General features: G+C 38.9%; 1 protein-coding gene across 1 annotated transcript in view; it reads left to right on the top strand.

The window, feature by feature from the left end:
• Positions 1 to 13,463, top strand: part of eif4g2a (eukaryotic translation initiation factor 4, gamma 2a) — a 16,569-nt gene extending 3,106 nt beyond the window's left edge. The window contains exons 3-22 of the mRNA XM_016463545.1: positions 1,321 to 1,431; positions 1,665 to 1,730; positions 2,434 to 2,559; positions 2,712 to 2,814; positions 3,194 to 3,325; positions 3,413 to 3,479; positions 3,569 to 3,720; positions 3,813 to 3,923; positions 4,000 to 4,182; positions 5,251 to 5,389; positions 5,491 to 5,627; positions 9,403 to 9,510; positions 9,714 to 9,842; positions 9,931 to 10,035; positions 10,116 to 10,331; positions 10,422 to 10,680; positions 11,547 to 11,751; positions 11,848 to 12,056; positions 12,348 to 12,469; positions 12,553 to 13,463. Coding sequence (XP_016319031.1) covers positions 1,321 to 1,431; positions 1,665 to 1,730; positions 2,434 to 2,559; positions 2,712 to 2,814; positions 3,194 to 3,325; positions 3,413 to 3,479; positions 3,569 to 3,720; positions 3,813 to 3,923; positions 4,000 to 4,182; positions 5,251 to 5,389; positions 5,491 to 5,627; positions 9,403 to 9,510; positions 9,714 to 9,842; positions 9,931 to 10,035; positions 10,116 to 10,331; positions 10,422 to 10,680; positions 11,547 to 11,751; positions 11,848 to 12,056; positions 12,348 to 12,469; positions 12,553 to 12,618 — 2,746 coding nt within the window. The 3' untranslated portion in view covers positions 12,619 to 13,463. The remainder of the gene's footprint in view (positions 1 to 1,320; positions 1,432 to 1,664; positions 1,731 to 2,433; positions 2,560 to 2,711; positions 2,815 to 3,193; positions 3,326 to 3,412; positions 3,480 to 3,568; positions 3,721 to 3,812; positions 3,924 to 3,999; positions 4,183 to 5,250; positions 5,390 to 5,490; positions 5,628 to 9,402; positions 9,511 to 9,713; positions 9,843 to 9,930; positions 10,036 to 10,115; positions 10,332 to 10,421; positions 10,681 to 11,546; positions 11,752 to 11,847; positions 12,057 to 12,347; positions 12,470 to 12,552) is intronic.
• Positions 13,464 to 15,850: the final 2,387 nt, after the last annotated feature.

Genomic DNA, 15,850 nt, shown 5'->3' with positions numbered 1-15,850 from the left:
AGTAATCTTTACTCTTACTAGTTACTTGGAAAAAAGTAATCTGATTACGTAACTCGCGTTACTTGTAATGCGTAACACTGCATTCCATGCCGACTTTAATGAAGTAAATGATTCAATGACTCGCTCAAAAGATTCGTCGCCACCTACTGGCGAAACGATAAACTGCGGGGAAAGAGCCACGAATGTCAGTCAGTGAATCTTTTTGATGAACTGTCTCGAAAGACTCGAGTCACTGAGTTGAATGGAAATCCCCGCCACTATTCGGCATCCTACTTTTTGGTGCATTGTAGGTGCAGCGAAACTTGATGATGACGTACCATCCAGCATGTTTGACGCGTCGGGTGAATAAAGTCGCGGTTGTTCGTGACGTCAACTCACAGTTCTCCTCCTCATACCGGTGCGGCCAGTTACCTCAAGGCGCACTGCTCTTTAACCAGATTATTATTAACGTGTACATACAACTCGTTTCCTTTTCTCATCTATTTTCTTTTCTGGTAATCCCACCACCATCAAAGCTGAAGTTCTTTTAGAAAAGGTAAGGTTATTCGAGATACTGGGCTGCTGCTGCTGTAAAATGGCTCCGACTGCTCGCATGTTCTCGCTTTCTACCTTTGCTAGACCTGTAACCGCTACCTTCCGTTATCCCGGTGAACCGACCGCCGTTACCGCGTTAAACCCAGAGGTTTAGCGCAGTATGTGAGCTGCTGAGTGTTTATATGTTGACTGCGGCTCTGTTGACTCGCTTTAAAATGCTCCTTTATGAGAAAATGGCGTCCGGTTATTAGATCAGCTGTTCTCTCGCACCACCCTGCCGGTAAACCGCACGTTTGACCATAAAACGGCGAATATTGTACAGCCAAGTGAAGCCGCTATTAAACGTGATGCCCGGTTTTAGTTTCCACTTGTTTGTTGAGTTGATTCTAAACGTTGAATGGCTGTTTTCTTGCGAGTGATAATTAGCCTCAATGCTAATGCACGAGAATGACAACAACTGAGTTTGTGATTTAATTACTGTCCATCATAAAATGTAAATTAATTTAAACCGTCCGTATGTAGTCTTATATGAGCCTTTTAATAAACACAATTATAATGCCGCTCGAATGTGTTTAATAAATCAAGGCTCTTTTGTGAAATCTGAGCTCATGGCAGAGGCCTTGTGCTTTGTTCAGATTTGAGCGTTACGTTTATCCGTATTGTCATTTTTCACAGGGACTGAAGAACCATTTAATCTCTCCTGTACATTTAGGTTAAAGTTCAGTGCTTGTCATTTCCATTTATTTTGAAAAAATATATGAATAAAGTGCTTTTCTCTTCTTTTAGGCCGTGTTTCTACACCCCCACCCTTTCACTCTCATTCTTTTTGAGGATCTTTCATTGTCAAGCCGCCAAAGTGGAGAGTGTGATTGCAGAGGGGGGAGCTTCTCGTTTCAGGTAAACATTTGAGGACTTATACACTGTTTTTAATAGATCTTATGCCACTTCAGAAGACCGTTAATTTAACTAAGGATTAATTAGTAAGGAGGGACATATTAGTAGCTTTTTAATTGAGCTGATGGTTAGAAAGAACTTTCATACACATCTTCCTGGGATGTGGGGTATATAGATTGGAAAAGGAGATGCGTTCATTTAAATAAACCTCAGAATACTAATTTTCACTTTTATAGTGCTTCTTCAGGCGGAGGAGGAGGTAGGGGTGCACCTCAGCACTATCCCAAGTCTGTCGGCAACAGGTACATTTGGAGAATTCAGTAATAGACCATTTAATAATTTAAAAATGCTGTTTTAGTTATTTGTGCATTACGAGGTACACAACAGTACATAAAGAAAACAAGATTGTTTTAAGATCGATTAAATAAAAAATAAATGTAACCTTTTCTAAATGTGAAGCCTGGAGCTGCATTTTCAGAGAGAGACAGAATCAATTTTTTTTATTATTATTATTATTATTATTATTCATGTCCCCTCATAATCCTTAATCGAAATAACATCTGTTCTCAGAAGTGTGCACCGTTGCGCAACCTGTCACTCAAGAGATTGCAGCAATAGCAAACAACAACGAGCCAGTTTCCTGGTGGACAAAATCAAGTCCAGCCCACCTTTTTTCCATTCAAGCCTTTACACTTTGATATAGCTTAATTTCAGCTTCTGTTTCATGCCGACTTTAATGTCTAAACTTGGTTAGATACTACTTATTACAGTTGTCACATTAGTTTTAAATGTAGACATTATAAGTAGCTTGTTCTGAATCTGAGGTGTTGTCCTGTAAGGAAATACTAGTCAAGTTATTCAAGTGTCTTTTAGTCATCTAAGGGTGGTGACAGACTCCTTTCTGAATGGCACACAAAGATATTTCAATACTGATGTTTTATGACTGACATTAGTAAGTCACTAAAGGCTTGACCAAACAAATGACTGTGCACTGTTGTTTTCTAGCGAGTTCCTGGGGAAAACCCCAGGGCCTGGCGTTCAGAGATGGGTTCCTTCACGAAGCACTAGACGAGATGTCAACTCCTCAAACGAAAAAGAACGACACGATGCAATCTTCAGGAAAGTGAGAGGGTAAGAGCCTGAAATGAATCTCCTCATTCAGTTTGTGCTGATTTACCTTTCGAGAATGATATAAAAGACTATGTACTTGAATTGGTTTGTTTGTTTGTTTGTTTCAATGGGTTTTACTGAAAAATGGACCATTTTGCTTCTGTTTTTTTTAGCATACTTAATAAACTGACCCCTGAAAAGTTTGACAAGCTATGCCTTGAGCTCCTGAATGTGGGCGTAGATTCAAAGCTCGTCCTCAAAGGGATCATCTTGCTGGTGAGGATTTTGTTTGTTATATATGTAGGCTAGAGTTGTCGCACAATACCAGTACTGGTGAAACTTGGCAATGCCAACTTTTCTTGTGCAAGATCATCACGTGAGAACAAACCGATGAGAACATGCAATAATGAGGCATGAAAAAATAGAGTGTAGGCGCCAAAGCTTTTGTGGATTCGCTCACCTGAAAACCATTGTTTGGCACATTTTTGGACAGTTGCATGCGTATACCTGACATTTTATGTAAGCTTCATACCTCAAATAAAAGGGAATATTTAAATTAACATTAACACTCAAGGACAGTGGCAGGTCTTCTCTGCATTTACATGCCAAGGCTTTTATTTTAATGTTGAATCATCTACTTGTTCACTTCAACTAGATTGTAGACAAAGCCCTTGAAGAGCCAAAGTATAGCTCGCTATATGCTCAGCTATGTCTGCGTTTGGCAGAGGATGCTCCAAACTTTGACGGCCCATCAACAGAGATCCAGTCATCACAAAAGCAGAGCACTGTAAGAATTTCCTCTTTATTCATTTGCAAGAAGATTAACAGCACCGTGTACTGTGTTGGTGTATTTATTCCACTATTTCTCCTACAGACATTCAGGAGACTTCTGATATCCAAACTTCAGGATGAATTTGAAAACCGCACCAGAAATGTTGACCGTAAGTAGACCTTGGACGTGCTAATATTATTAAAGCAACTATACTGAATTGCCTGATATTTTACTTATGATTTTTTTTTTTTCTAACAGTCTATGATAAAAATGACAGCCCTCTCACCTCTGAGGAGGAGGAGCAGCGTGGCATTGCCAAGATCAAAATGCTGGGCAACATCAAATTCATTGGAGAACTTGGCAAACTCGATCTCATTCATGAGTCTATCCTTCATAAATGCATCAAAACAGTGAGTTATTCATAAATCCTCCATTGAAATATTCATGCCGGCTACTTGATTTCCAACCTAATGTTGTTGCATTTGAACTCTCCTAATTGTAGCTTCTGGAAAAGAAGAAAAGAGTCCAACTTAAGGATATGGGGGAGGATTTGGAGTGCCTCTGTCAGATAATGAGAACTGTGGGGCCAAGACTAGATCATGAGAAAGCCAAGGTAAGCTGCTTTAAGACTAGCAGGACTTTGGGTGCATTAAGACCGTGGTATTTCCTAACACCCCTTTGTCTCACAGTCTTTAATGGATCAGTACTTCGGCCGTATGCGATCCTTAATGAACAACAAGGACTTGCCTGCTAGGATTCGTTTCCTGCTTCAGGATACCGTGGAGTTGCGAGAGAACAACTGGGTGCCTCGGAAAGCTTTTATTGATAATGGACCGAAGACTATCAACCAGATCCGTCAGGATGCAGTAAAGGTGGGACCCCGCCAGTTAATGATTATGGATTTGCATCATAAACATTAAGTGTTTGAATGCATTTATATTGTACCTGCAAACTCGTTGCCTTTCTGTGAAATATGCCGTTTTGACATTTGAAATGGGCCATTCACATGATTTTTACAAATCCGGGGACTTTTTATTTAGGATGGGGCAAGTTATGTGATTGTACGTCTGAAGGGAACTGTTTTCTGAGAAACTGATTTTGTTTTGATTTGACGTATATTGAAATATGGAACCAAAATTAAGGAATTTTCACCAGATGACTTTGAATAGCTATGTATGGAAAGAATTAATCATTTTAAAGTTAGTGGGGTGATTTTACTGGGGAGTGCATCTGCATAAAAAAATAATTAAAAAAAAGCTTAAAGTCCCTTCTCTTTCTCTCTCGCTCTCTAGATTTAAATATTAATCTAAAATTAATTTTAATTTAAATGTGATCAATTATTAGTTTAAAATTTAGCGCTAAATGATTTGGGAGAAACTTAAATTGGGGTGTTCATACTTGGATTTTACTTTTTATTAAGAACTGACCTTTTCAGAAGTCTCTTTGCACTTGAGTTTTCATAGGCAATATTTCCCACTGTTGTTGGCCAATTCAGTATTACTATAATTTTTGTGATTTATGAAATAAAAATATTAAAATAAATGTATCAAAAAAATCATGTTTTTACAGTAAATTACAATAGCAATATGTCTTAATTTCATTTTCGAATGGTAAACCAGGCTTTAATTTTGGGCTGCTGACAAATAATGTTCTGTTGGACTAATAATGTTAGCAGTGTGTTTGTTTACACGTATACAGCCCATAATACCATAATAATTTAATTACATGTTGCATAAGCTCTTTTGCGATATTGATTTTATTTCAATACATTGTGGAGACCTGTGAGTTTTAGAGGTTTTTTTCCCTCCAATACTGAACTGTGAGGTTGTTTAAATCAGTTTTTACAGTCATTTTGCAGTTCAGAATATTACCATAGACATTGCTGTTTCAAGTCAACATTGCTTCCTAAATATGAACTATTCTTTCTTTGTTCCTCACAGGATTTGGGTGTTTTTATTCCACCAATGACTCAAGGAATTAGGAGTGACTTCTTTCAAGAAAGTCCTTTCCTGCCGGCGAGAATTAAACCTGATCGAGAAACTCTCGGGGGATTAGCGGATATGTTTGGGCAGATGCCAGGTATGTCCTGAAGTGCGTTGGCATTTCTGGGACAGGTGGTGCATGACTGGATTTGCTCTATAGTTCACTGCCAGCTTAATAACACTGTTGTCTGGTTGTAGGCAGTGGGATTGGTACTGGCCCTGGGGTCATTCAGGACAGGTATTCCCCCACCTTGGGCCGTCGCACAAACCCTCTTTTCAATGGGCACAGTGCCCACATGGCCCCTGCACCTCAGCCTTTCATGAAATCCAACCAGGTAAATGCACAACTACCAAATAACTAATGCTTCAAGACATCAATATATTAGTCCAATTTACAAGTGTATTGTTGTGTTTTGTTTTTTTTTTCCTTCTAGCCAGTTTCCTGGTGGACAAAATCAAGTCCAGCCCACCTTTTTTCCATTCAAGCCTTTACACTTTGATATAGCTTAATTTCAGCTTCTGTTTCATGCCGACTTTAATGTCTAAACTTGGTTAGATACTACTTATTACAGTTGTCACATTAGTTTTAAATGTAGACATTATAAGTAGCTTGTTCTGAATCTGAGGTGTTGTCCTGTAAGGAAATACTAGTCAAGTTATTCAAGTGTCTTTTAGTCATCTAAGGGTGGTGACAGACTCCTTTCTGAATGGCACACAAAGATATTTCAATACTGATGTTTTATGACTGACATTAGTAAGTCACTAAAGGCTTGACCAAACAAATGACTGTGCACTGTTGTTTTCTAGCGAGTTCCTGGGGAAAACCCCAGGGCCTGGCGTTCAGAGATGGGTTCCTTCACGAAGCACTAGACGAGATGTCAACTCCTCAAACGAAAAAGAACGACACGATGCAATCTTCAGGAAAGTGAGAGGGTAAGAGCCTGAAATGAATCTCCTCATTCAGTTTGTGCTGATTTACCTTTCGAGAATGATATAAAAGACTATGTACTTGAATTGGTTTGTTTGTTTGTTTGTTTCAATGGGTTTTACTGAAAAATGGACCATTTTGCTTCTGTTTTTTTTAGCATACTTAATAAACTGACCCCTGAAAAGTTTGACAAGCTATGCCTTGAGCTCCTGAATGTGGGCGTAGATTCAAAGCTCGTCCTCAAAGGGATCATCTTGCTGGTGAGGATTTTGTTTGTTATATATGTAGGCTAGAGTTGTCGCACAATACCAGTACTGGTGAAACTTGGCAATGCCAACTTTTCTTGTGCAAGATCATCACGTGAGAACAAACCGATGAGAACATGCAATAATGAGGCATGAAAAAATAGAGTGTAGGCGCCAAAGCTTTTGTGGATTCGCTCACCTGAAAACCATTGTTTGGCACATTTTTGGACAGTTGCATGCGTATACCTGACATTTTATGTAAGCTTCATACCTCAAATAAAAGGGAATATTTAAATTAACATTAACACTCAAGGACAGTGGCAGGTCTTCTCTGCATTTACATGCCAAGGCTTTTATTTTAATGTTGAATCATCTACTTGTTCACTTCAACTAGATTGTAGACAAAGCCCTTGAAGAGCCAAAGTATAGCTCGCTATATGCTCAGCTATGTCTGCGTTTGGCAGAGGATGCTCCAAACTTTGACGGCCCATCAACAGAGATCCAGTCATCACAAAAGCAGAGCACTGTAAGAATTTCCTCTTTATTCATTTGCAAGAAGATTAACAGCACCGTGTACTGTGTTGGTGTATTTATTCCACTATTTCTCCTACAGACATTCAGGAGACTTCTGATATCCAAACTTCAGGATGAATTTGAAAACCGCACCAGAAATGTTGACCGTAAGTAGACCTTGGACGTGCTAATATTATTAAAGCAACTATACTGAATTGCCTGATATTTTACTTATGATTTTTTTTTTTTCTAACAGTCTATGATAAAAATGACAGCCCTCTCACCTCTGAGGAGGAGGAGCAGCGTGGCATTGCCAAGATCAAAATGCTGGGCAACATCAAATTCATTGGAGAACTTGGCAAACTCGATCTCATTCATGAGTCTATCCTTCATAAATGCATCAAAACAGTGAGTTATTCATAAATCCTCCATTGAAATATTCATGCCGGCTACTTGATTTCCAACCTAATGTTGTTGCATTTGAACTCTCCTAATTGTAGCTTCTGGAAAAGAAGAAAAGAGTCCAACTTAAGGATATGGGGGAGGATTTGGAGTGCCTCTGTCAGATAATGAGAACTGTGGGGCCAAGACTAGATCATGAGAAAGCCAAGGTAAGCTGCTTTAAGACTAGCAGGACTTTGGGTGCATTAAGACCGTGGTATTTCCTAACACCCCTTTGTCTCACAGTCTTTAATGGATCAGTACTTCGGCCGTATGCGATCCTTAATGAACAACAAGGACTTGCCTGCTAGGATTCGTTTCCTGCTTCAGGATACCGTGGAGTTGCGAGAGAACAACTGGGTGCCTCGGAAAGCTTTTATTGATAATGGACCGAAGACTATCAACCAGATCCGCCAGGATGCAGTAAAGGTGGGACCCCGCCAGTTAATGATTATGGATTTGCATCATAAACATTAAGTGTTTGAATGCATTTATATTGTACCTGCAAACTCGTTGCCTTTCTGTGAAATATGCCGTTTTGACATTTGAAATGGGCCATTCACATGATTTTTACAAATCCGGGGACTTTTTATTTAGGATGGGGCAAGTTATGTGATTGTACGTCTGAAGGGAACTGTTTTCTGAGAAACTGATTTTGTTTTGATTTGACGTATATTGAAATATGGAACCAAAATTAAGGAATTTTCACCAGATGACTTTGAATAGCTATGTATGGAAAGAATTAATCATTTTAAAGTTAGTGGGGTGATTTTACTGGGGAGTGCATCTGCATAAAAAAATAATTAAAAAAAAGCTTAAAGTCCCTTCTCTTTCTCTCTCGCTCTCTAGATTTAAATATTAATCTAAAATTAATTTTAATTTAAATGTGATCAATTATTAGTTTAAAATTTAGCGCTAAATGATTTGGGAGAAACTTAAATTGGGGTGTTCATACTTGGATTTTACTTTTTATTAAGAACTGACCTTTTCAGAAGTCTCTTTGCACTTGAGTTTTCATAGGCAATATTTCCCACTGTTGTTGGCCAATTCAGTATTACTATAATTTTTGTGATTTATGAAATAAAAATATTAAAATAAATGTATCAAAAAAATCATGTTTTTACAGTAAATTACAATAGCAATATGTCTTAATTTCATTTTCGAATGGTAAACCAGGCTTTAATTTTGGGCTGCTGACAAATAATGTTCTGTTGGACTAATAATGTTAGCAGTGTGTTTGTTTACACGTATACAGCCCATAATACCATAATAATTTAATTACATGTTGCATAAGCTCTTTTGCGATATTGATTTTATTTCAATACATTGTGGAGACCTGTGAGTTTTAGAGGTTTTTTTCCCTCCAATACTGAACTGTGAGGTTGTTTAAATCAGTTTTTACAGTCATTTTGCAGTTCAGAATATTACCATAGACATTGCTGTTTCAAGTCAACATTGCTTCCTAAATATGAACTATTCTTTCTTTGTTCCTCACAGGATTTGGGTGTTTTTATTCCACCAATGACTCAAGGAATTAGGAGTGACTTCTTTCAAGAAAGTCCTTTCCTGCCGGCGAGAATTAAACCTGATCGAGAAACTCTCGGGGGATTAGCGGATATGTTTGGGCAGATGCCAGGTATGTCCTGAAGTGCGTTGGCATTTCTGGGACAGGTGGTGCATGACTGGATTTGCTCTATGGTTCACTGCCAGCTTAATAACACTGTTGTCTGGTTGTAGGCAGTGGGATTGGTACTGGCCCTGGGGTCATTCAGGACAGGTATTCCCCCACCTTGGGCCGTCGCACAAACCCTCTTTTCAATGGGCACAGTGCCCACATGGCCCCTGCACCTCAGCCTTTCATGAAATCCAACCAGGTAAATGCACAACTACCAAATAACTAATGCTTCAAGACATCAATATATTAGTCCAATTTACAAGTGTATTGTTGTGTTTTGTTTTTTTTTCCTTCTGGTTTTATCAAAGGGCCAGAATCCGCTTTTCCAGAACCAGACTCATTCATCTCAACAGCAAGCTCAGTCCAAGGATATGCCGCCACGTTTTATCAAGAAAGGACAGCTGAATGCTGATGAGGTATTTAAAAAAAAAAAAAAACTTATTTTTAATTTCAAATGATAAACATGTATCATTGTCATACACTAATATCAGTACAAGTCTGTACTGAAAAAAAAAATGCTATTGAACATTGTATTCTGCGTAGTCTGCTTAATTTGCAGGAAAATGTTTTTGATCTGGTAGGATTAATGACTAAAAGGATTTTTCTCGTCCTATTTCAGATTAGCTTGAGACCTGCTCAGTCATTCATTTTGAACAAAAACCAAATGCCAAAGTTGCAGCCGCAGATACCTACCATGATTCCGCCAAGTGCTCAACCTCCACGCACGTCCACACCTCCGCTGGGACAGGTAATGAGTACTGTAGTTCATGCATAGGAACAAAATGCCATATTTTTTTTATTTTTAAGGTGCATTTAATGCTTTCTGTTGTTTATAGCCACCGCAACTTGGCCTGAAAACCAACCCACCTCCAATTCAGGAGAAGCCACAGAAGACAACTAAGAAGCCACCTCCTGCTAAGGAGGAACTGCTTAAGATGACTGTACGTACCACTCAATGTCTTATTGCTGAAAATGGTTCACAGAAACTTTTGACTGAGCTGTTCCTTGAATTTGCTTGCAGGAGAATGTTGTGACCGCTTACTTGAGCAGCAAAAACATGAACAATGCGGTGAATGGGGTGCGAGAGATGAAAGCTCCCAAACACTTCCTGCCTGAGATGTTGAGTAAGATGATCATGTGCTCACTGGAGAGCCCAGATGAGGACCGAGAGCATGTCAGCACTCTGATCAACACACTCCGCATGGAGGGGCTGGTCACAGGGGAGAACTTTATGCAGGTTTGTATACACCAGTGAAATTCACCCTCACAGCATCTTGACTGAAACTGGAACTCAACGTTTCCTCAAATGACATGTTTTTTTTTACAGGCTTTCCTCAATGTTCTGGACCAGTGTCCCAAGATTGAGTTGGATATTCCCTTGGTGAAGTCTTACCTGGCTCAGTTTGCTGCCCAGGCGATCATTGCTGAGCTTGTGAGCATGGCAGAGTTGGCCCACCCTCTGGAGAACGGCACCCACTTTCCTCTTTTCCTCCTCTGCTTGCAGCAAATGACCAAAACGAAAGATCGGGAGTGGTTGACCGACCTATTCCAGCAGAGCAAGGTCAACATGCAGAAGATGCTGCCAGGTATGTGTGACTGTTTCCTCCCTATATGGTCATTCTTGTGTGCCTCTTCAATTTTTGAGAAGTTTTAAGTAAATCAACTTGAATGGGACATCAGATGAAGGTTTCACTTTTTTTTGGCGCGTCTGCCAACTCAGAAAAGCTGAAAAAACATGAAGCCAATTTGTTTTGTACTGTCTGAGTCTGAACCCGTATCATCCCGCGAGTGGGAGTAATTTGCAGCCGGTTTCTACATAGAGAGCTAGCTATTTGAAAAATACCACCTCCGAGCAGTATATAGAATCCAAGGCAGCAATTAATGTCTTGTTTCGACACGCCCCACGGAAGAGAGGGGTAGGGTGAACAGTAGCTCATTATCATTTAAAGAGACCTGCATGAAACGGGTCGCTGTGAACAGAGCTGTTTTTGACAAGGTAAAAAGGCTGTTGTTTTACACAACCATTGAGGAATTTTAACCGAAGTATGTTACAGACATTTCATGAAGATCTTAAAGAATCATACCAGCTTGTGGAAAATGGGCATCTGATGTCCCCTTTAAAATTAGTATGTAATTATGCCTTTAGAATGGTAACAGGGTTGATGCTTCTACAGTTTACTTTGACTTGTAGGAGTTATAAAAAAACTTTAGAGAATCTAATGCTGACGTTTTCAGTTTTATCCACTTTGTTTCAGTTGTTTACTATCCAAAATCATGGTAACAGGGTTGACATTTTCAGTTGGCAAAATGTAGAAGTTCAAAATTCAGTTGGCTGATTTATTAAATAACTTTAACAAATCCAGTCACTTTATAAAGAAATGAATATGAATTTTCCATTTTGTATTGTGTATTGACTGGTGTTCATTTCCAATATTCTTATCTCTACCCACAGAAATAGATCAAAACAAAGATCGTATGTTGGAGATTCTGGAGGGGAAGGGCCTGAGCTTCTTATTCCCTCTGATGAAGCTGGAGAAGGAGCTGCTGAAACAAATTAAAGCAGATCCTGCCCCGCAAACCATCTACAAGTGGATCAAGGACAACATTTCTCCAAAACTGCACACTGATAAGGGTTTCGTTAACATTCTTATGACCAGGTATGAAGATGGACATGCTGGCCCGAATGTATCTTGTTAAATGGTTTGAAGGTTTACTCTATGGACACTTGGTTAACCCTCCCAAAATTCTTCTAGCTTTTTGCAGTACATTATCCATGAGATCTATACCACTGAAGATGATGACCAATTATCTGCACCTACGAAAGAGCAGCTTGACCAGGAAAAACAGTTGCTACTTGCCTTCAAACCGGTGATGCAAAAATTCCTGCATGATCACGTGGACCTGCAAGTCAGTGCACTCTACGCACTGCAAGTCCACTGCAACGCCCATGCTTTTCCCAAAGGTACGGCTAAAAATGTTCTGACTGAATACTATAACTACCCCAGACTTGAAGGAATGCATGTTTTTGTATCTTTGTAATTCTTTATTTTTAATTAAAATAATAGTACTAATCATCCCCCCCCCAGACCTTGATGATTTTATAATAATAATAATATTTTAATAATGCGGAAAGTCATGGAAATTCATTGGTCTAAAGGTGTGGAAGCCTTGAAGTGTGTTTACCGAGACAGACATTGAAGTAATCAGAGGAAATTAGTGTTTTTCTGTCTTTAATGGTCTCTTATCTCTTTAGGAATGTTACTGCGCTACTTTGTCAACTTCTATGATATGGAGATAATTGAAGAAGAGGCCTTCCTGGCATGGAAAGAAGATATTACCCAGGAGTTTCCAGGGAAGGGAAATGCATTGTTCCAGGTAATTATCCTACTGCAGTAAACGGTGACACACCGTTTCTTTGGAAAAAACAAATTTACATAGTTTTTTTTTTTCTTGTTCAGGTGAACCAGTGGCTCACCTGGCTGGAGACAGCGGAAGAGGAAGAGTCTGAGGAGGAAGCTGACTAAAGAACCAGCCAAAGCCTTGATGTACTCGCCTCTGACATCATTCCCATTTCGTTTCACCATCTCTCCTTTCACCTGAATCAACCACCGCAGTTCATTCCATGCTGCTTTCTGCAGTGTCGAGCCAACGTATTATTCACGCTTCTCTTTGGCCTCATTGTTTATTACAGCATGTAATGACTAGCATCTGTTCAGAACCACCACAGATAAATGGTATTAGCAGCTTGAAACTGCATCCTTTTTTTTTTTTTTATATATATATATAATTTTTTTTTTTTTTTGCTTTTAAAAACATGTATTTGCCAGAGCCTTTTCTGTTGCTGTTCATTTCAGCACAAAACTATAGAAATGCACTTTTGCTCGGTGTCATATTTTGAGTTGCTGCAATATTCAGTTTTGTTTGTTTGTTACAAAGAATCCTCAGTAGTCATTGGTTACCATAACGTTTAGTCGATGCTATGTTCATACCTCACAGTAGTGTGCTGCGTGTGTGATGGAGTCTAATGAAAAGCTCTCCAGATCTGCAAGGTGCTTGAGTCTGTGAAACAGGAAAAATGGTTTACTTTCCAGTTATGATTGTAAAATAACATGTTTTTTTTTTCCCCCTCCTATTTCTTCTAATAATGAACAAAGCCATGTGGGAGACATGAAATTATGCTGCCTTTTTCCCAACCCATAAGCGCCCCCCCAATACTTGTCAAGCTGATACTTGAATTTTTTTTCTTTACAGCATGTTCAGGGATTACCAAACACAGCCTGTTTAGATGTAACAATTTGATCCAAACACAAATGTGTAATTTTTTTTAATGCATTTTAATTGGTAAAATAAAGATGAGATGAGAAATTTGGTATGGATGTTCAATATTCAAATCACTGTTTTACAACCTAACAATGTTTTCCCATGATGAATATTATACATACGTATTTAATCATGAGGGGGAAATCAAAGCTTTATCATTAGGTAGGACAACAAATAATGACCTGCTCGTGTGGTTTTGCTATTTAAAGTGTTACTGTAAGGTCTAAGAGCTCCCAATGTTCGGTGTGCCACTGTTGCTTTCAATAAAGTTACACACCAGCATTTATTTGGCCTTATTTCATGTGTGCTTTGGCATAAATATGTGACACAAAGAATATGTCATCAGACTTGTATTTACTGAAGGTCATCCTCCAGTACAAATGAGCAATGCTGGATTTTATTTTATTTTTTTATATTTAAATTTTAACCTGAATCACATTTATGACTGATAACACTACTGCTTACACTTGCAGGCCTCAGTGTTCAGTTACTTCTTTTTTTTTTTTTTGCTTAAGTTGTGTTTTGGAACACATTCCTGAGCTCTTTTTTTCTGAATATCAGTTGAATTCACTCGGTCACTACTTGTGTACTTTTTGAGTTGTGGTTGGCACTGAATGATGACATCGGAAATGTAAAATTATGCAGTGATTTGTAAATGTTTCTTACTATTCAGGAATGAACAAAAACAATGCCTAAAATCCTTGATCAGAAATGAAATATAAGAAAATGCTTTGGTTTTAAGTCAGAATATACTGTAATGGTATATGAGATGCCCCATAAATGATGCTTCGTAATGTAATTTATTTAAATGTTAATTTTTATCTTGTTTTGCTGTAGTTCTTATATATCTCATTCATATTGTGCAATGCTTTCCTTAGGTAGGCTGTTATTGTATTATTGATACCATGTTGGAAACATTTTCTAATAAAGTATGAAAAAAAAAAGTCACATTTGCATATTAAGTAATTGCATCTACACTACTGTTCAAAACAAAATTTCAGAAATTAATGATTTTATTTATTAGGTACACCTAATGTATATCTACAGGTGCATCTCAATAAATTAGAATGTCGTGGAAAAGTTCATTTATTTCAGTAAGAGAAACAAGAGACCAAAAAATGCAGATGAGCTGAAGGCCACTGTCAAAGAAACCTGGGCTTCCATACCACCTCAGCAGTGCCACAAACTGATCACCTCCATGCCACGCCGAATTGAGGCAGTAATTAAAGCAAAAGGAGCCCCTACCAAGTATTGAGTACATGTACAGTAAATGAACATACTTTCCAGAAGGCCAACAATTCACTAAAAATGTTTTTTTTTATTGGTCTTATGAAGTATTCTAATTTGTTGAGATAGTGAATTGGTGGGGTTTTGTTAAATGTGAGCCAAAATCATCACAATTAAAAGAACCAAAGACAAACTACTTCAGTCTATGTGCATTGAATTTATTTAATACACGAGTTTCACAATTTGAGTTGAATTACTGAAATAAATGAACTTTTCCACGACATTCTAATTTATTGAGATGCACCTGTATATACACACTCACCGGCCACTTTAGTAGGTGCACCTGTTCAACTGCTCGTTAACATAAATATCTTGCAGCATGCATTTGGGCTTGTAAAGGTGGTCAATACTATCTGCTGAAGTTCAAACCGAGCATCAGAATGGAAAGGTAATTTAAAAGTCTGAACGTGGAATGGTTGTTTGTGCCAGACGGGCTGGTCTGAGTATTCCAGAAACTGCTGATCTACTGGGATTTTCACGCACAGCTGTCTCTAGGGTTTACAGAGAATGGTCCTAAAAAGATAAACTATCCAGTGAGTGGCAGTTCTGTGGCTGAAAATGCCTTGTTGATGCCAGAGGTCAGAGGATAATGACCAAACTGGTTCGAGCTGATAAAAAGGCAACAGTAACTCAAAACCAGTCATTCTTCTGAGGATTTCATCCCGGAACCTAACATAACAGCAGTACTGTTGACTAGCACGTGGATGTATGTGTGAGTAGAGGTAGTGACTGTATTCCTCCCCAGACTGTCACTGACCCACTGCCAAAACGGTCATGCTGGATGATGTTGCAGGCAGCATAATATTCCCCATGGCATCTCCAGACTCTTTCACGTCTGTCACAGGTGCTCAGTGTGAACCTGCTCTCATCCGTGAAAAGAACAGGGCGCCAATGGTGGGCAATTCTGGTGTTCTCTGGCAAAAGTCAATCGAGCTGCACGGTGCTGGGCTGTGAGCATAGGTCTCGCTGCCCTGATGGAGTCTGTTTCTGACAGTTTTTGTATATGCATACCAGAAGCCTGCTGGAGAGCTTTGGCAGTGTTCCTCCTGTACCTCTAAGGAGGAGATATCAGGAGAAGGGTCTGGCTGCAGACATGCACTTGCATTTTCAGACTTGCACTCTCACACACCTGCACCTTGGTGACGTCAC

This window comes from Sinocyclocheilus anshuiensis, unplaced genomic scaffold (genome assembly GCF_001515605.1).
Source record: "Sinocyclocheilus anshuiensis isolate Anshui unplaced genomic scaffold, SAMN03320099.WGS_v1.1 scaffold1378, whole genome shotgun sequence".
In the NCBI taxonomy this organism is placed as follows: Eukaryota; Metazoa; Chordata; class Actinopteri; order Cypriniformes; family Cyprinidae; genus Sinocyclocheilus; species Sinocyclocheilus anshuiensis.
The sequence above is the reverse complement of the archived record's forward strand: the minus strand, read 5'-3'. Positions and strand labels throughout refer to the sequence as shown.